We start from the raw sequence: 21036 nt of genomic DNA on the forward strand, positions 1-21036 counted from the left end.
AGAGGTGAGGTATTTGAAAACGTACTAGTGTTTTCCACAGAATAGAAAGTTAGGGTTACTATTGCTGTGATGAAACACCATGACCAAAAAGATGCCAAGTTGGGGAGAAAGCGTTTATTTGGTTTACACTTTCGTAGACCACCGTTGAAGGAAGTCAGAGCAGGAACAGAAATAAGTAGGGCTTATTTCAGGTTGACATAAAACTAGCCAGAACACACAGTGACCCTCAATTAGGAGTGGTTTTTCTCTTAAGTGGGGTTATGGATGGACTTTGGGATAAAAGACAACTTATTACATATCTTTGTGTCTGTCAAGTGTATCAACGTTTTGTTTTGTTTTGTGATAGGTTGGCACTGTGTAGCTCTGGCTGGAATGCTGTCAACTTATGTCACTGTTGGTGTTACATATCCTTGAACACCTGGTGGAGGGAGTGTTTGTCCATTTTCTAAAAAAAGGTGATTTTCTCCTTTTCTATACTGCGCTCCTTAGGAGCAAGTTCTTCTCCGGAGCACACATTGAAGGGATGAGTAGTTCCCTCTGTCTGCCTGAGGGGAAGTAGCCCCATAGAAAACAGAATTCTTCTTCGAGGACCTGTTTCTCTTTTGCAGTTAATGTACCTATGAATGCGAGTGCGGACTTTCCCATATTTGTTTTTGTTTTGGTTTTTTTTTTACAAGCCAATACTTCATAATGCATTTGTTTAAACTGATCCAGTTGGGCCATCGGGAGTTTTTTTTTTTTTTTTCAGTTGTGTATGTCCTTCTGGTACATTTCCCATGGGTTTGCATTTCCGAGTAGCTCCTTTCTGATGCATTGTGCATAGTGGTGCACACGCGGAGATGTATTTCTTGGACATTCTCCATCTTCTTTTTGAACCAGAGTCTCACAACCTGGAGCTTTCCAATTTGGGTAGGCTGGCTGGCCAGTGTGCTCCAGGAATGTCTCTACTCCAGCTCTGGGGCTACAGACCCTGGCCACCATACCTAGCTTTTCCATCTGTATTAGTTATTTGAACTTGACTCTTCAAGCTTGCACAAAAAAGTACCTTAGCAACTGAGCTGCTTTTCAGCGACCTCTTCTTTTTTTGTAACAGAAAAGTGTTAATGATTTAGTAAAAATGCGCTGCTGGCTAGGAGAACTGAGTTAGGGAATATGTGCTTTTTTTTTTTTTTTTTTCAATTTTTATTTTTTGAACTGTTTTGTTTGTTTGAGACTAGATCTTGCTGTGTAATTCAGGATGGCCTGGAACTCAGAGTCTTCCTGCCCCCCAGGCTCCCCAAGTGTAGGGTTATAGGCAGACGTCACCAATGCCCATCTGTACATTCTCTCTTAATGGCTAGATGCCCTTGGGTACATGATAACTTTCTGGAAATAGTTTTCTTCATATATAAAATAACAGGGCACTTGGCTCTGATTTTAAGAGGTAGAATTTTTTCAGGCCTGTCTAGTTTCGTGTTTTCTGTGGTTTCTCTGACAAAGAAGAATGACCAAATATTCTTTATACTCACTGTGATGAGGTTCAGGTGACAGAAAACCCCCATTTCCCAGTTTTATGGAATGGGCGCAGACTCTAAACTCACTTGATAGAAATAGGGTTGCTTAGTGTTTAGTGACTGCTTATGGTTTTACCTCTGTAGAAGGGGTAATCTGTCCATTTGTAATGTGTTTCACCAGTGTTCTGTTTCCCACTCCTCAGCCTCTGAGCACATATGGCTGGCATTTTGCGCTCAGTATTTCAGAAGCCTCCAGGCAGACTGCAGGTAAGTTCTCTATGTGTTTCTCATGTGGCTCAGGCTGACCTCAGACTCACTCTGTAACTGAGGGTAGTCTTAAACTTTGCCTGACTCCACTTCCCAAGTGCCCAGTTTCATGCAGAGCTGGGGATTGAACTCAGCTTTGTGCATGCTAGTTGAGAACTCTGCCTTAAAGGCTGGGCTTTTTTTTTTTTTCTCCCTCTCCTTTTGCTCATAAAACACACAAGCAAACTAGTCTTTTTAAAAGCTCCTTTTGATGTAAATGATTTCCTTTGGTTTGTTCTATTTATCTCTTGGTGCCTTGTGAGCACTGGGCAGGCTTGAAGGGATCTTCCTCCCTCAGCCCGACACCACCCCAGCCTCTCATTTGGGATTTCTTTTACATGGTTTTGTTGAAGGTAAACTATTACTTACTGCCTAGCTTAAGAGTTGGTACTCTGGGGTTGGGGATTTAGCTCAGTGGTGGATGGAGCGCTTGCCTAGCAAGCACAAGACCCTGGGCTGAGTCCTCAGCTCCAGAAAAAACAAACAAACAAAAGACCCCCACCTCCCCCACCAGAAAAAAAGGTAACCAGCACACACAAGCTTTAGCTGAGTGTGATGGCTCTGCCTTTAATTGTAGCACTTGGGAGGAAGAAACAGGCAAATAGATCTCTGGGTTCAAGGCCAGCCTGAGTTCCAGGACAACCAGAGCTACACAGAGAAGCCCTGTCTTCAAAAAACAAACAAGAGTTGGTAGATCATGACCTCCAAGGCAAATTTGAAGATTATCAGTTATGAATAAAATGACTTTAAAGCAGCCACCCCTATTTGCATATTACCTGTTTCTGCATTCTATATTGAATATCTGTTATTGTATTGGCAGAGACAAGCCTTGGCAGTAGAGACTGAGTAGCTCCAGAGGTGGAAATATTTGCCTCTGCTCCCTTAGAGAAGGAAGTTAGCAACTCCCGGAGTGGAAGTCTGTGTGTGATGTATCTGTCCAGTGAGGGAGTGCAGTTAGACATTACAGACATTTGTTACCTAATGGATTTTCACACTAGACAGAGTTCTAAATAACAAATGTTTTCTGCTGCAGACTGTGGAAAAAGGTGTGGAATCTCTCATTGGTACGGATTGGATTCGTCACAAATTTACCAGGTCAAGGATTCCAGATAAAGTAAGACCTGTTTCTTTTTAAATAATATTTTTTAAAGTACCTAACTTTATAAAGTTGCATGTGTAGTATCATGTCTTTCCTTATCATATCACATGTGTGTGTGCATGCCCTGATTTTGTGTGGAGGTCTAGAAGACAGTTCTGTGGAGTCATTTCTCTCTCACTGGCATCTGGCTCCCGGGGAGTGGAACCCAGACCATCAGTCACCAGGCTTGGCAGCAAGCATATTTGTCCTGTGTGCCAGCTCACATCACAGCTCATAGCCTACATCACAGCCCACATCACAGCTCACATCACATCACAGCTCACATCACAGCCCACATCGCATCACAGCTCACATCACAGCCCACATCACATCACAGCTCACGTCACAGCTCACAGCCCACAGCTGCTGGCACTAGTTTTCTGTTAAGTCACGCGTGCACACAGGTGTAGTGCAGAGCCTGCAGCCCTGGTGGTGACTGACTGCTCTCGTAGGAACGGGCTTACCGGGCTCTTCTCACTTCCGAGTCTGTGTGCTCCTGCTTATGGTCTTCCTTTTACATACTGTGGTTCTCATCACCGATGTCCTGAGAAGACAATGAATCTTCCTATCGAGGCTGTCACCGTGTGACTTCCTACATGAGCCATTGCCATTTGACTTGTATTGTTTTAGTTTTTGTTTAGGTAACATCAGCTAAGCCTTCCATTGATTTTTGTTTGTTTGTTTGTTTTGCTTTGCTTTCATTTTGTTTGGGTTATACGTGTGTGTGTGTGTGTGTGTGTGTGTGTGTGTGTGTGTGTGTGTGTAGCAGTTTTCCTGTCCTGATCACCTGCTCCCAAATTATCACTCAGAGGCTCACTATTAATTATAAATGCTCAGCCAACAACTCAGCTTATTACTAACTGGCTCTTACAACTTAACCATTTCTGTTCATCTGTTTGCTGCCCTGAGGCTCATGGCTTTTACCTCTGTTCCATTTTGTGTGTCTGACTCGTTCTCCATCTGGCTGGTGGCTCCTCGACTCTGCCCTTCCTCATCGTTCATCTCAGTTCAGCTTTCCCACCTAACTCTATCCTGTTCGGCTATTGGCCAGTCGGCTTGTTTATTAAACCAATCATAGCAATGTATATTCACACAGTGTACAAAAGGATTATTCTTGCTTTTTGATTAATTAAACCTTATTTTGTAAGACAGCTTAGTTATACAAAAGAAAATGGTTAGAAAATCGTGAGGCTTCCTCTGATTTTTTTTTTTCAACAAGCAGTTTCCCTGGATTTTTAATATTTTGCATTAATGTAGAGCAATTGTTAAAATAGAGGAAGTAATGAAGACATTGACATCAGGCCATCATTTATACTAGGGGTTACTGTTCATGCTGCATATCCTTGGATTCTGACAGATGTTCAGTGTCAGGTGTCACATAGAAACCGTACAGTGCCCTGAATGTCACCTGAGTGCTTCCTGTTAACGTCCGCCATAACTTCTAAATCCTAGTTTTACCCACTCTCTAGCTTTATCTTTCCCTGAATTGTTTATTTCTTCTTACGGCTGCATAGCAGTCCATGCTAAGGGTTTATGTAGTTCTCAGCTGCTAAAGGACTTCCTGCCTGCTTCCAGTTTGGGCCAAGAATGCAGCTGCATAAGTACTTGTCTGCAACTATTGGTACGCCTATTAGTTTTCGATGTGTTGGGTAGATATTTGGGAGCACAATCACAGAGCAAAAACCATTCAGCCTTAGCCTTGTTTTTCCCTCCACTGTGTATTTATTTTTAGATTTTTTTTAAAGCTGTTTTTACGTGAACAAGTGTTGTGGCTGCGCGTGTGTGGTGTGTGTGTGTGTGAGAGAGAGAGAGAGAGAGAGAGAGAGAGAGAGAGTGTGAGTTCCCAGTGCCTGTGGAGGTCAGAAGACAGCAGCAGACCGTGGCTGTGAGCACCGTGTGGGGCTGGGCTGAGAACTGAACCCTGGTCCTCTGCAGAAGCAACACTTGCTCCTGAGTGCTGAGCCACCTCGCCAGCACCACCCCCTAATATTTCTTATGTGTAAAGATATATAGGACACAGTTTGCCACTAAGCCCTCAGTTTCTGACTCTGAGTTTCTCAGCTGGGGGCGGGAGGTTTGTACTAACTGCACTGGCTGAGTGCCCGGTTCTAAAAACCCGAAGCCTGCACTGCTCTTCATTCTCTTGCTGTTAAATCCTTGCATGTCATCCAGTGCTTCTGCCGTGTTCAAAAGTTAAAACACAAACCGCTACCTGTGTGGTATTTCCCTTTTCTCCCCACACCCACATGCAGAGTTTCTCTGCATAGCCCTAACTGTGCTAGAACTCCATTTGCAGACCAGGCTGGCCTTGAACTCACAGAGATCCGCCAGCCTCCACCTCCTAAGCACTGGGATTAAAGGTGTGCACCGCCACCACCCAGCTGTTTTTGTTGTTGTTGTTGTTGTGTTGTTTTGTTTTGTTTTTTAAGTATGTAACTCTTGAAGGCCGTCTGACTATTCAGTCTGAGGTTGAGGATTACATGAAGGTTAGGGATGAGATCACTGATTTTGTTTGTGTGTTGGCGTGTGTCCGTTTTAAAGAGAAGGAATAGACAATATATAAAAACTGTAATTTGGAAGAGTGGCCATTAGTAATTCTCCCTTTCTAGGTGTTTCAGCCTAGACCTGAAGATCATGAAAAATACGGCGGGGACCCCGACCACCCTCATAAACTGCACGTTGTCACAAGAATAAAAAGTACAAAAAGGCGTCCGTACTGGGAAAAAGAGACGATCAAGATGCTTGGGCTACAGAAGGTAGCGGCGATTCTAGTGGTCACGTCAGTTCCCGAGTGCTTTGGTCTCATACTTTTAAACCCACACTGCGTGTGTTTTTTATTTCTTACGTTTAAATGTGTTACTTAGTGTGACCTACTTAGAATTTAATTTAGAAAGGGTGTGCCTTCAGTGGGTCTTCCTGAAATGGGGCCACTGTCCCTTAAGCTGACGTGAGACATCACTCTTCTTGTTCATAGGCGCACAGCCCTCAAATTCACAAGAACATCCCTTCAGTGAACGCGAAGTTGAAAGTGGTTCAGCACTTGGTACGCATCCAGCCCCTGAAGCTGCCTCAGGGCCTTCCCACGGAAGAGACCATGTCTAGCACGTGCCTCAAGAGCACCGGGGAACTGGTAGTACAGTGGCATCTGAAGCCTGTGGAGCAGGAGGCGAAGCCCTGAAGCCCCACAGCTGCGGGTTACAAATTGCAGTCACTGAGGAAATGGTTCTCATTAAAGTGAGCTTCAGCCCTGTTCTTTCCACTGGTGAATGCTGCTGTGATTCTTGGAGATGACTTGGTTAAGTCCTCTCCCTCTGTCCCCTAAGAATTTTGCTCCACGGGTGGGCAAGAACGGCTTTGCCCGCCGTCGAACTTTAGGCCCAGAGACTTTAACAATTGTCGCTGGCGCTTTATAGAAACTGCTTTCTTCTTTAATTGCTTTTGCATTGAGTTCTATAAATGTCCTGTTGTAGTCGGTCCTGTGCTGCTAGAACAGAGTACCCGAGGCTGGATACTTTATCAGGCAAGGGAGTTTATTTTGGCTGTAAGCACTGAAAAGTCCAAGCTGTGGCAGCGTACCTCATGAGGACCTCCTGCAGGGTCCTAGCATGATAGGTGATATTTCACAGCAAGAGAGGGAGCAAGAGCCAGGCGTGGTGCACACCCTGGCACTCAGAAGGGAGGGGCAAATGGGCCGGTCTCTGGTGAGTTCAAGGTAGCCTGGACTACACACACACTGAGTTCTAGGCCAGCCAAGACTGTGTACTAAGACCCGGTCTCAGTACAAGCAAAACCCAAGAGACCAGTTTTGGATTTCTGCAAAGGTTTCCATTCAACGCAAAGAGACGCTTTTTTGATTTTGAATGAGAGATACACTTACTTATGGGTAGAGATACATTTTAGACTGCAGATAGGAATTACAGTGGCCTACTAATATGGTGATAGAAAGTTCTCCTCTAAGACACGTGACCTACTGGTCACGTGCAGTTGGTTAGATTTCTTGTACCAGGCATGATCTCCCTGCAGTGTGGAGATCAGCTGAGTGGGAGTCCAGCCCCGTTCAGTACATCCACAGTACATCCACAGTACGACTCCTGCACATAAGGCTCAGGGACCGTCCTGAAAGTGGAGGCACAAAGATCGTAAAACCAGGAGTTTGCTGTGAGGTTTTTCAGTCTTACACCAATAAACAGGCTAGCATGGAAGGGGAAAGAATCTGAAGCCAGCCTGGGCTGCATAGCAAGACGGGTTCTCAGAAGCACTCTATCGGGTGGCACATCAGAGAAAACACAAACAAGGCTTTTCCAAAGCAGCACACGGCAGGGAATGTATGAAGGAGCAGATCTGCTGACCGCATGGAGGTTGGGAATGATGGGAGGGAGGCTGGGGCTTGATGTCCACTTCAGTGTGCCTCGTGAACATTACACCTGCTGCTGAGGCCAAGCTGGGGCCAAGCATTTAACATGTGGGTTTTTGGGGGCCACTCCAGATCCAGATGACAGCAACTGTATTCACCCCAATTTGGAGACATTTTTAAAAGTGAAAAGTAAGCTTTACAGTGAGAAACCTGACTCATAATCATTATCTCCAAGAGGAACTCAGACAACAAATATAAAGAAAATGGAGATGGATGAAGACAGAGGAGAATTTAATGGTGCCATATTTTGGGATTAACATCTTTGGCATCGTTCTCAGTAAGTTCCCGGAAGTTCACCATGCCTGACAGGTGGGGCCTGGGATGGTGGGACTGTGTCTAGTAGACTCTGCAGAGGCCCAGCACACAAACCAGGAGGCACGGTAGACTTGTGTGTCCTTCCCAGATTCTTTGTAACATGATATTCAGTCCGAGATGCCAACGGGAAGCACTGAAGGGTGTTCCTGCCTTGCGGGGCAGACGGTGTCCGTTCTTCTGGGTCCCTGAACCTCTCAGAAGCCTCTCTTGATCTACCTGTGTGTGCTGCAATTCCTCACGCTTGGAAATTTGGACAAGTGCTCTCTATTTGGGCTTGTTTAGCTGATCAGACTAGCAAGAAGCCTCCCCATACAGGCAGACTCCAGCCCTGCACCAGTGAAGGCAGATAATTCTGAGGTCAGTGTTTCACACAGGTCCACATTGCTTTCCTGCAAGGCTGGGTCCCGTTGCTCATGAGGGCAGTTGGCTTGCTGACACATGTTTTGTTTTCTCATCCCGTATCATTGAACCACTTTATAACTGGTTTCTGTGCTCCCCTAAACCAGTTGCACCCACGTTTTTAATCACAGGTCTGATTCTGAGGGAAAGATTCAGGGAGTAAGCCAGCGTACTATTTCCAGTTGTACAGATTACCTAAAGCTTATCTGGCCTACACATTAGCTGTCTTTACAGTAGTCACATCAAAGGGGCTGGTGTTGAAGGAAATGAATACTTCTAGGGGGAAAAGGAAAAGAAATCGTCCGTGAGCAGCATGGACATCTGAAGAAGACCTTTGACCAAACCCAGGCAGGGAGGAGAACACGAACATTTAACAGCTGGTAAAGCTTGGGCTTTGTCCAGCCCTAAGAATGATTATACAGCGTGCACGATGGTCCACAGTTAAAATACCAGAATTTGAGAAGCTGAGACAGGAGGATTTCTATGAGTTTCAGGGCAGCTTGGGATGTAGAGTGAGCCCTTGTCTCAAAAACAATTCCTGGCTCTGATTTGACCCCTTCTTCAGGCTGGAGTGGGTGCTTTCTGGGCAGAGAGTGGTTCACCTGGCTCTTTCCAACGTGGCTAAAGGAAGGATGGTAAAAATTTTGGTTCCTTCTCAGAAAGAAAAGAGACAGGAAGAAAATGTGTACCAAATGTCTCCAACAAGAACAAAAAACCCAGAAAGAACACAGGAAGCTTCACAATCCAACACATTATTGTGTCCTTTCTTGATGAGGACCATCGTCTCCTCTCCGTCTGTTCCCCAGGGTGGATCTGGCCGCTGAGACAGACACATCTCATGAGCAGAGTCCTAGCGATTGGGCAGATACTGGGAAAGGGACAAAGGCTCACTTCTTATTAGTAATTCTGGTGGGCAGAGTGTAAGTGATCATTCAGTTCATAAGCTAAAATGAAGCCTGGCTAAAACATGCACGTGCCATGATGTTCATATTGACAAGGAATTATGTGTATGCCTGTGAATGTTCCTGGGAACCATATGTGAACTTGGGGCGCAGACTAGGCCAGAGCTCAGCCAGCTATACCGTATGCCCACCCCACCTCCCTCCCCTCCCTCCCTCCCTCCCTCCCTTCCCTTTTGCTTGCTTTTATTAAAAAGTTTGGAGATGAACTTTCATAATTTTAACCATTTCTTTGTTCCTATTAAGTGCAATGGGCTAATATTAAACTTTGAGAGGGGGGCCAGTTGTATACCCCGCCAGCATACCTCTGCCTAGAAGCCATGTCTTTTATAGAATTTGGCTCGGGCAATAACGTCATCGACTAAGTCAGCTTCTATGTCTGCAGGAGTGACGATGGTTTCCAGTCCTGACTTAAAAGCCAGCAGGCCACCTGAAATGAAACACACAGGCTTAGATTGCAGTATTAGCTGTCAGCTAATAAGACACGATCCCCCAAAGACAGCAACCCACCACCCTCCAGGCAAATATTCCAGGGTGGTGAGGGTTCTGCTTTCTCCTCACAGAGCCCAGATCTGACAGAACTAATTAATACAAGATGGTAACATTCTCTCATGCATTCAGCAATTCATTCACTCATTCATATGTTTTTAAAAGGACCCATTGTGTGCCAGAAAAGGCTCCTCACTGAGTGCAAGGTACCCAAGATGTATTCCTTTCTCATGGGGGCTTGTGTACATACATGCACTATTTTACCCTAGACGTCCATCTTAGATCATTATTAGCATATTTAAAAGAATTGTGCTTTATGCTGATATCTCCTTCCTGCCTTTGAGGACCCTGAGATAAAAAGACAAAACTCTTTGCTCAAAGTCAGACTGTTTACGCGTGGGGAGAGAGTATACGTGTAAATATACAAATCATGATCCTTTAAGAGGCAGACTGAGGAATTGGTGTGGCTGGATAGATAGAAAAAGCAAGTGAGTCCAAGGAGGGGAAAAATTGTTTTTTTTTCTGGCTGAGATGACTTCAGTGTCTTCAGAGAGTAAAATAAAAGCAAAGGGAAGATATGGTGGTGGGCCTAGTGAGTTAATTCCGTCTGGGAGCTTCAAGCTTGATGGGCTCCGAGTTCAGCCAAACAGAAGTTTTCAGTTAGACTTCTTGGGGTAAGTGGAGCTCTGAAATTTCTTAGAGTTTATTTGAACAACTTGTAAAATGGTTAGTAGTGTTGGATCCGGGGGTGGGGGGGGACCTATGAGCTATTATGATATTATTCAGTGGCTTAGTAGTTGACTAGAAGTACAGTAAGAAACCCAACATCTTGCAGGAGGGTAAAGGATGTATAGTCATGCATGGTCCAGACAATGCTAAAGCATGCTTTAGACAGGGACGCCCTCCTAGCCAACCCAGGGGCCTGGGGCACGGATGCTTTTAGTAGTCTCATTTAATGCTCACTTAAACAAAGCACTAGGCTCAGGGCCTACCTCTGAGGTGCTGAGCCGTATTCCATGTGGGGAATTTTCTCTGGATCGCCTTAATTTTCTCTGCTAGAATCCCAACAGACTGTAGAAGGTGTTCTTTGCTGTCCCACGAACCAATAGGATGGTGTGTCTTATCAAGCTAGAAAAGCAAACAGTCAAGTCAGTACCTGGGCCCAGCGCCAGTGACCCACAAAAGTCTGCATTCCAGTGTCTTGTACTTCCCTGGACAAGAGGCTCAGAGAAGCACCCGTCCGGGAGAAGCCCACCGGGTGCGCTCTGATGTTCTAAAGGGCAGAGGAGGAGGCTGAGAAGGAAAAGTCTCACAGTGAATAATTAGTATCAAACCTCTAGACATCCACGATGAAAATAAGTATGCAGCTAGTTCAAAAGGAATACTGTTTTTAGCTGGGCTTGGCGATACAGATAACCCAGCACTAAGGAGGCAGAGGGAAGAGAGTCACCCCAAGCTCCAGGCCAGCACGGGCTGGCTGCAAAGCAAGTTTTGGATTGGCCAGAATTACAGAGTGAGATGCTGCCTCAAAACAAATAAATATCTAAATAACTATGCTCCCTCCCTTCAGTTAATCCAAAAGAACAAAGGTAGTTGAAGCAGAGCTTAATTATAGTATTTTGATTCACGTTCATGAATTTTACTACTTCAGGAACCCAAAGAGGACATCATCATCATCATTATTATTATTATTGGGGCGTTCGAGACAGGGTTTCCCTGTGTGGCTTTGGAGCCTGTCCTGAACTAGCTCTTGTAGACCAAGCTGGTCAGACTCACAGAGATCCACCTGCCTCTGCCTCCCAAGAGCTGGGATTAAAGGCGTGTGTCACCAGTGCCCAGCGACAGTTTTATTATTATATCATCATCCATTATTATAATTATTATGTAAAGGTTAATAGTAACCTTTATAAAAAGTTCCCCAATTGAAGTATAGTTCATGTTGTTTATAATAGTTATAGACACAGGTATAGTTGATACATTGTAGTTATGACTCACAGGACACATTTTAAAGAAATGCCCAATGACAGCTAGTCCGTGAATGAAACACCACAGAGCAAAGTGCCCTGAAGCCCCTATGCCCGACACTTGGATATTCAGGTCCTGGAATGTACTTTGAGTTCGGGCTGAGCTTCTGCAAGGAGAGATAAAGTTGGGTTGATGGAAAGTCTCTGGTTATCTACCTGCATCAAGCCAAATCTCTGCCCCTTATGGTCCCAGCCATTTTGCAGAACAACTCCTCCATGGCTTTCTCTGGAGATGATGGCTGCGATGATGGCTGGGTCGATGCAGTATCTCTGCCCCACATCTTTGATGAGGGTACGGTAAGGCTTGATGGCTTTCAGGTCCATCTCAGCAAACATTTCTGAACCGTGGATCCCTGTGTCGACAGAAAAGAAACTATGTCCTCTACTCCAGGAAGAATGGGTTCTCAGAGTTCACTGATTTAGCCTCAGCTTCTGACCACACCCACAGCTCAGGTCCATAATTCTAAGACAGCCTTCGGACCTCTAACTGCAGAGAGCCAGGCAGGTCCACCAACTCATGCTGGATGGGGCCGCTGCGGCCATTGGTGCACTGACCGGGAGTCAGCAGAGCCAAGTTCTACTCCAACTCCGCAGGCGGCCAGCTCTGTGCCAGAGGATGTGACCCCTTGCTGAGCCTCTGCTCCGTGTACTGAGAACATGGCCTTATATGACCTTGCACTAGGAAGATTTTGGAATGGGATTGCAAAGGAGGGAGGTGTTGAAAGGCAGAGACTGCTTGCTTGAAATGCTCACGCTGCAGCATGAACTGAGCACACCTTTTATTTAAGGAATGGCATCGCCATATCGAAATCACACACCTGGACACAATTTGGAATGAATCGTGGGGGGAGGGGGGAAGTGGTTTGTTAGGTTGTCTAGGGCTATTTTTTTAATTCTATTTTTTAAGACAGGGTCTCCCTGGTTGGCCTAGAACTCAAAGTATAGAGGATAGCCTCAGATCCATCTTCCTATGCCTTGGCAGAGTTGGGATTAAAGGTGTGCACCACCATACACAGCGTGTTTTTTAACTTTTAATTTTGATTCATGACTGGTATGGTAGTGTTGGCTCCTTTTCGAAACTAATTACCTCCTAAGAAAAACTCCGCAAACGATAGCGGAGCTGGCGGACAGGGCCCTGCTCTGTTTTGTTCTTACCACAGTTCATCAGGTTGTTTATGTCACAGGGGGCCCCAAAGGTCTCCATGGTCATGATGTCTCCATAGCAGCCGTGGTAAAGTCGGGGATGCAGGTGAGGGTTCATGGGATGCGTGAGTGGGTATGAGCCCCTGGAAGTGCCTAGAAGACAGAATGATTATTTATGTAAAGTTTTCAAGAAAATACTGTTTGACCTGATCACCCACCCACACATACCACACACACACCCACGCATACCACACACAAAGCTATGCAACAGTAGAGACCATACCTTGTTCCTGCTCAACTCCTTTTCCTACCAAGAATTCATCAAAGGCAAAAGTGACCCTTTCAGCCGGGCGTTGGTGGCGCAAGCCTTCAGTGCCAGCACTCAGCAGGCAGAGGCAGAGGCAGATGGATCTCTGTGAGTTCGAGGCCAGCCTGGTTTACAGTGCTAGTTCCAGGACAGGCTCCAAAGCAATACAGAGAATCCCTGCCTTGAAAAACAAAACAATCCTGGAAGGAATCACTCTCTCTGTGGAGTGGGGAGAGAGGGAACTGGGATTGATATGTAAAATAAGAAAAAATATTTGACCTTTAAAAAAAGAGTAAGTGTTAAAAAAAAAAAAAACAAAGAAAGAAACAAAACAACAAAAATACAAGCATAACCCATTTTCTCCAATTCACAAACAGACCGAAAAGGAATTGTAAATGAACCCAAAAAGTTAGGCAACAAAGCTCCCACAGAAGTCGGGATCCTGACAGAGATTGTGCAGATGATAAAAGCAGAAGCCAGCAGCGCCATCAAGTACTATGAGAAAATGGGTCTCTATTGAAATACGCAGAGCAGAGCTACCACCCTGGCCCCTCACACTGTCACCCGCGAAGGTCATCTTTCTTCTGCCCACCAGGCGTGTAGGAAATATCAGTGACCTTCCCAGACTTGGTTTCTGCATGGGGGAATTCAGCCCACTGTGGATGGACTATATTGTATCTGTCCTGAGCATGTATATGCTAATTTTTCTGATCATCCCTTAAGAAATAGAGACCAGGAACCATTACGTAGTGTTCACTGTTACACGCTGTGCAGATGTGTCTTTGCCAAGGCGATTTCTGATTGGTTGGTTTAATAAATAGCCGAATGGCCAATAGCTAGGCAGGAAGGAGTTAGGTAGGGCTTCCAGAGACAGAGAGGACTCTGAGAAAAAGAAAGGCAGAGACGCCAGGAGGTGCGGAGCAAGCAGGATGCGCAGGATGCAGGATGCGCAGGATGCTCAGGATGCAGGATGCACAGGAAGCAGGATGCACAGGAAGCAGGATGCACAGGAAGCAGGATGCACAGGAAGCAGGATGCACAGGAAGCAGGAGTAAGGGCCATGAGTCACATGACAGACGTAGATTAGCATAAATGTATTATTTAAGTTACACGAGCTAGCTAGGGACAAACCTAAGCTATAGGCCCAGTTTTCATAATTGCTAAGTCTCTGGTGTCACTATTTGGGAGCTGTTGGGACAGAGAAAGACTCATTACAATTCACATTGCGATAAATATTAAAACTCATCTAAAGAAGCTGGCGAAATGGCTCAGCAGTTAAGAGCACTGGCTGCCCTTGCAAGGGTTCTCCAGCATAGGCAGGCTCCTCCCAGAAGCCCTTTGCCTAGAGTGCGACTCCTCTAATACCTGCATGATTGGCGACTACGCAGCCTTCAGGTATGTTCAGAAATCACGTGAGCAGTAAAGGGGATAAAGAGAGTGCACAGAGAGGAAAGAAAGCATCCTTAAACATACAAAGATATTCATGGGGGAGGGAGGGCCTAGGCCCTGCTCCAAATGACATGGCAGACTTTGACAATCCCCCTGTGGAAGGCTTCACCCTCCCTGGGGAGCAGAAAGGGGATGGGATGGGGGTTGATGGGGGCCAGGGGAGGAGGGGAGGGTGAGGGAACTGGGATTGACATGTAAAAAGAGCTTGCTTCTAATTTAAATTTAAAAACTAGAATACAAAACCCAAAGGATATTCAAGCACACTACAAAGACGATTGTATTGACACATTTCTACAAGAGCATTTCCACACTCTGTGTAAGAAAAGGAAAAAATATAATATATATTCATGTTCATCTGCTTATATTTTCAAAGAATTAATACAAAAATGAACCAAAGACCAATAAGAATTGTTAGGGGAAGGTAAAAGAGTCAAAGAGACGGGTAGAGACTAGATATTTCTAAATGTTTCGAAGTTTTTACTTTGGAGGCATATAAATGCTGCTCTAGTTAAAAAATGAACTTGATTAGGAAAGAAGAATCACAGAAAAAGAAAAACAAACTTGACTAAAATTATTTCAGGTGAACGTACGTCCATGTAAATATAATATGTGATGTGCACATGTGAATATATCAGATCATAAAGCAATCATAAATTATATTAAAAGCTCACTGCTGGTTATTTTGACACTCTTCTTTGTAAATTATAACATGTATGCATTTAGAAACATTGCAGAGGCCCAGAAGACCTGAGAGGAATGTGAACCCCAAACTGTAGCCTCTAAACACTACTCCCTTCCAAGAGGGTCTTGCGGGGAAAATGCCTGCTTCCTGACTTGGGACAGGAAATGTGTGAGTAAGCCAGGATCAGCATCTCCTGCCAGAAAAGACCCATACATTCAACAGATGAAATCTTTTCTTTTGTGTGTATGGTGTTTTGCCTGCCGGCACATCTGTGTACCACTACGGCCAGTAGAGGGCGCTGGTTCCCCTGGAACTGGAGTTACAGACAGTTGCGAGCTACCCTGTGATACTGGGAATCAGATCTGGGTCCTCTTGAAGAGCAGCCAGTGCTCCTAATGGCTGAACCATCTCTCCAGCCCCAGGCAAAAGGTTTTGATGTTTTACATTTGCTGTAAAAGACTCCAACCAAACATGCGTGTCTACATACATGTATGCGTGCGCATGCGCACACACACTCACACATCAAACATCAAAGCCAAGCCGGGTAGGAGGCAGGACTTGCTAAAATAAGGGTGGAAGTTGCCAAAGCTGGTATGGGCTCCTGAAAGTTCTGTTTTGTAGGTTTGAAATTTTCTACAGCTGAAAGAAGTTGTAGGCCAGGTGATGTAGCTCAGTACACCCCAAGGGGAGCGCTGGTCTAATTTGCCTGAAGCTGAAGCCCTGGGTTTTATCACCAACCGGAGTGGTGGCACGTTCACAGTCCCAGCACTTGATAAGGTTAGGAGGATCGGGAGGCAATGGCCGTCCTAGGCTATCCAGGCGGTATTCGAAGCCTTAGCTACTATGACACTATCTTTAAAAGATGTTTTTTTAGAATAGCCTTTCAAAAGTTACTTTATCAAAGGGACTGGTGCTTATTGCAAGGAAAGAATGTGTGTTTGGCATGAATGAAGGTTCAATCCTCAGTACCAAAAATAAATAAATAAATATTGCCTTATCAAAGAGCCTTTTAGTTACCTATATTAAAAATGTGAACAAAATCATCCTCGCGCTTCATTCCTCGGCCCCCAGTGCCTTACATTGCTACAAATATATTGACAGGCTCGCCCCAAATTCGTAAAGAACAGCCTTTGCCATGTTCACTGTGTAGCCTGAATCCCACAGTCATCAAAGCAACCTGGGATACTTTTTAGAAATGTTTGCCCCCGGGGCTCTTCATACCACAGACTGAACCAGAAATCTTATCTCCAAGACCAAAGAGCCCTCACTTTAAGGAGCAGTCTCAGTTGACTTTTGTGCATGCTTGAGAACCATTGCTTTAAGGGACCTGCGGTATGACTGTGGACTCTCTGGGCCTTGAGCTAACATCAACACTCAGGTCTTTTTAAAATCGGTCATCCTTTCCTGGTACACAGCTAGTATGGTGGCTCACAACTAATTCACTGGCTATTATAAACTGCCCCCACCTGGAAATTAAAAATGAATAAAAACATGTTGCTCTGCTTTTAACCAAAAGTAACTGCACATTTTTGCTCTTGGGTTGGGCTCCCATTTCCAAATTTAAAAGTAAAGACTGTCAAAGTACTTCTCACTATCATGACAACTGGAACCCTGCTTACAATGGCTCTTCATTTTTTTTTCTTAAAGATTGTATTTATTTACTAGGCATACAGTATTCTTCATGCATGTCTGCCTGAAGACCAGAAGACAGCACCAGATCTCATTACAGATGCTTGTGGGCCACCATGTGGTTGCCGGGAATTGAACTCAGGACCTCTGGAAGAGCAGCCAGTGCCTCTTAAGCTCTGAGCTATCTCTCCAGCCCCCAGGTCTTCATTTTTCTTAAACTACTGTTTACAAGTTTTCTTTCTATCCACCCACCCATCTATCTATCCATCTATCTTTTTTTGAGACAAATTCACTATGAAGCCCAGGCTAATTTCAAACTTGTGACAATTCTTCTATATCAGCCCCCCGAGTGCTAGGATTCCAGGTGTGAGTCAGCACACCTGGTTCACTCTTCTCGTGCAAGCTCCCTTCCCGCCCATTAGCCTTCTCTGGGGCCACGCTTTGATTCCAGGACCCACACAGCGGCTCATGGCCATCTGCAGTCACAGTGCTGGGGTACCCAGTGCCCCCTTCTGTCCCACACAGGCAGGCACGCGGTGCACAGACGTATGCACGTAAAGCAAAACACCCGTGCACATAAAAGGAAATAACCGAAAAACAATTAAAAGAAACCTTCTGTTCTAACCTTACCAACCACCTCACTTTATCCCAAATGCTTCATCTGAACACTGTGCTCTTACTAAGTCATTGCTTCTAAGTCCACCCGGCTCTTCTCTGTCATAATAAATCTCCATTTCAGACTTTCAGGTCTGAACTTCCTAGATGGGTGTGGGCTTTTCATTCTAAACTCCCGCAGGAATGGATTGTCCCTCTCCATGTGCTCATCTAATAACTCTAACCCACTACCTGGCATGGCTATGCATACCCCTCCTTATAAGAAACCCAGGTGCACTGTCAGAGGACACATAGGCCAGTTAGCCTCTAATATCTCCTTTGTGTGCTTAGCAAGCAGAATATACTCTTAAAAATAAGCAGCTTGGGGGGGGGGTGCTGGAGAGATGGCTTAGTGGTTAAGAGCACTGGCTGCTCTTCCAGAGGACCCAGGTCCAATTCCAAGCAGCCATATGGCAGCTCAAGACTATAACCCCAGTTCCAGGGGATCTGACACCCTCATTCGGGCATCTATTCAGGCAAAGCCCAAATGTACATTAAAATAAGTAAATAAAGGGACGATACTTGATGTCAGTTCTGACCTCTCCCTCTGTGCGAGTGTGAACACACACAAGCACACACACCTGTACACACATTTATGCGCATATATGGATGCACACACAAAGCAAAGCAAAGACAAGCAATAAGCAGTTGATTAGTGGTCAAGCAGTGCAGGAGAGCCCACTCCTCTGCTGCATATAATCCTTGTCCTTTCTGGCTATGCTAGAAAACAAACACCCTGAGAATAAGCAAAAATGCCAGCCAGCTACTTACCAACGAGGGCCACAAGTCCCCAGAACACCGCCGAGGGTAGCATGGTGGTGGCCCTTACCCTTTGGGACCTGTTCTGGTTTGAAATAGAAACAGATTAATTTTTAAACATGAAGGTCTCTCAACAGGAAATTCCCCTGATGTAAAATATAAATTAAAAACCTTAGAATCATTCCCAGTTCTACTCCAGCATTCCTGCTGCCTTAAGCGCGTACGTCCTTAGAGTACTCTCCCACAACATGACTCCCAGTGCCGATATCATGTCTTATATAGATCACCCCACACACACTTAGCAGAGGCGTGCTGTATTCTATCTCCTCCCTTGGTTTTATTTATAAAGCATCTTCTGTCTCGAAAGACCCAGAAAGCTAGCGCTTAACTCCTTTGCAGCCTCTCAGAGAAAACTCTCCCGTCTTTGAAGAAGCCTTTAGTGGCAGCGGCCTGCAGGTTAAGGTTCCACAGAGTGGTGGCCTTTGCTATGACGTGTCCTATAACATAGTTGTAACAGTCGGAGAATCCATCAGGCGGTGGCTTCCTGTGCGTCTGGCTTCATCCAACTGAGCAGACCTCAGAGTGACTCCACCACCAAGACGGAAGTCTTTAAACACGGGCACCTGGACTCACCTGCCTCGTCTGCTTTTGTCCTGTCCCAATGGTTGGTAGAGGAGCTTTATATAGGATTTAAAGGCCTCTCTTTAAACCATTGGCCTCATTAGACCTGATTATAGTCATACTTTGGATTTAGGTGGCTCCTTCCATAAAAGGACTTCAAAGTGTTTGGTGAGTATGATGAATTAATGAATCTAATGAACCCCCGGGTCGTACTGGAGGCATCTATTTGGTGGACCATTTCTGGATACCTAAAATGATATTAGGCACACACACGTCTTCTAAGTTTGAGAATAAGATGCCGGTAATTGGCCTAGAAAGGAGAAATAAACAGGAAACGCTAGCTCATTTCTGAGTGGATAATTCAGATGAAATACTGATTTCCACATTCTGGTCTCACAAGAGTCCCACGCAAAGACACCAAGCAATCTTGTACCATCATAACCCTTGACTGGGATAGATGAACTTGCCTTCTGACTCCAAGCTCATCTCTAATAGGGGAGCTACCTGCCACAGAAGCAGCAGCATAAAGGCAGGGAGAGACATCCCGGGTGCTCACGGTTCCCATTGTTCTCTGTGTGCACACGCATGTGTGTAGAGGTCACAGGTCAGCATCAGATACCTTCCCCCTGTGATTGCCCGCCACATCATCTTTTGAGACAGGGTCTCTCACTGGATCTGAAGTTCACTAGTTAGGCAAGAATAGCTGGCCAGCGATACTCTTGTCAGCATCCCAAATATTAGCAGCACAAACGCCCGGTTCCGTGGGTGCTGAGACTGATCTCAGGATTTCTTGTTTGCACGCTCAGAACTTTACCCACCGAGTCTTCTCTCTAGCTCTGTCATTTTGCAACTTTCTAAGGAAGCAGGAGAAAAGGGTTTTGCTGGCCGTAGGAGACAGCATCTCTCTTTTTTTTCCCCTCACACTTATAAGAGGCACACAGGAAATGTAAAGGACATTCTTATACTAGGCAATGTACATTTGCCAGAGTGGAGGAAAAAGTCCAGCCTGGACCCCTCTGTGCCTAAGACTGCACACACTCCCTCCATGCGCCAGGAGACAGAAGACAAAGCGCTGTGCTAACCAACTCTCGCGTTCCCCGAAAGGATGGCGGAGCCTAGGAGAAGCTGCCTGTATGAAGCTGGTGTCCGTCCTGTGCGCTTTGCTGCAGAGCAGGTGCATTCGGGCAGGCAAGGCTGGGGTGCTCCGAGCTGACGGATCCCTGCTCCCTGCTTGAGTCTTAAGAAAATGACTCACAGAGGGCCTCCTCTATCTCCCTTGTCAACACTGAAGCAGGGGCTCCTCACTAATAAGGGGTTCGCACAGGACGAGCTGCCCTAAGGCTGCCTTTAGAAACTAGGAGGTTGTTACTGGGAGCAGTACCGTCTTTCATTTCAGGTCAGGGTGAGGCACTGTGTTTGTGGCCCGCCCGAGTGCTGGCCAGGGATGAGTTGGGCTCGGAAAAGAAGTAAGCAGGGATGGAGAAGGAATGTAAAGGTAAAGCTGGGTGGCGACCATGCTGTCCCTAGGTGCTCCTGGAATTACCAGCATTCACAGAATACCGTTGAGCATGAAGCACACCCAAGCTCTCTCCCCACCGTCAGAAGTGAGGCTGCGCATCTTTCCAGGCATACGGATCACAATGTCCGCCTCCTTTGCGTCTTCAACTGTTGCTGTCACATGTGAACCATTCTGCTTTGCCCAAACTAGAGGGTGGGCGATGGAAGGAAATTGATTTGGGAGTCTTTAAATGCCAGACTCCTTTGTACTGAAGAGTATTCCATCCTCCAGCAGGGGTGGGTATTGTTACTTTAGAAATTAGGAAACCGAGACTGAGAAAAGCTAAGCAAGTTATTGAAGATGGCTGAGTCGGGATTGGAACCCAGGTCCATAAGACTCTATGACCAACATTTTCCCATAAGAGCGGCGGAGGGGGGGGTCACTCTCTAAAGTAACTGCCCCACAGAGCAATTGTTGCAGCAGGTCCAGAGCAGCCTGCACCCAAAGTCTCACCTGTGGTCTGACTAAATAACACCAGCCCCAGAGGGTCACTCCATTAACTCTGTGGGCGGTGCTGAGTTCTAAGGGGCAGGTTAGTGTGAATGGGCCAAATCCACAGGGCTCCATTTTCTCTGTGATGATTTGGTTAATATATATTGAACTTGAGCAGTAGGCTTGGTAGAGTGCTAGAAAAGCTTTGGCAAGGGTGGTCGTACTCAAGACATTAATGCGCATAACCCACTGACCCAGTGGACGG

The 21036-nt window shown here is 45.7% G+C and overlaps 2 protein-coding genes across 2 annotated transcripts; one reads left to right on the forward strand and one right to left on the reverse strand.

Moving 5' to 3' along the window:
* Positions 1 to 346: 346 nt before the first annotated feature.
* Mrpl30 (mitochondrial ribosomal protein L30) lies at positions 347 to 6185 on the forward strand. Its single transcript, XM_051204440.1, has 5 exons — positions 347 to 455; positions 1697 to 1760; positions 2833 to 2913; positions 5547 to 5693; positions 5912 to 6185. Exons 2-5 carry the CDS (start codon positions 1710 to 1712, stop codon positions 6113 to 6115), a joined length of 483 nt encoding a protein of 160 aa, XP_051060397.1. The 5' UTR covers positions 347 to 455; positions 1697 to 1709; the 3' UTR covers positions 6116 to 6185.
* Positions 6186 to 8842: 2657 nt separating this feature from the next.
* On the reverse strand, positions 8843 to 18295 carry Lyg2 (lysozyme g2). The gene is made up of 6 exons (XM_051204353.1): positions 18173 to 18295; positions 12693 to 12833; positions 11694 to 11890; positions 10506 to 10641; positions 9330 to 9454; positions 8843 to 8885 (listed from the first exon to the last, which is right to left on the reverse strand). Exons 1-5 carry the CDS (start codon positions 18213 to 18215, stop codon positions 9336 to 9338), a joined length of 636 nt encoding a protein of 211 aa, XP_051060310.1. The 5' UTR covers positions 18216 to 18295; the 3' UTR covers positions 8843 to 8885; positions 9330 to 9335.
* Between the last annotated feature and the right edge of the window lie 2741 nt (positions 18296 to 21036).

This window comes from Phodopus roborovskii, unplaced genomic scaffold, assembly GCF_943737965.1.
Source record: "Phodopus roborovskii unplaced genomic scaffold, PHOROB, whole genome shotgun sequence".
Taxonomy (NCBI): domain Eukaryota; kingdom Metazoa; phylum Chordata; class Mammalia; order Rodentia; family Cricetidae; genus Phodopus; species Phodopus roborovskii.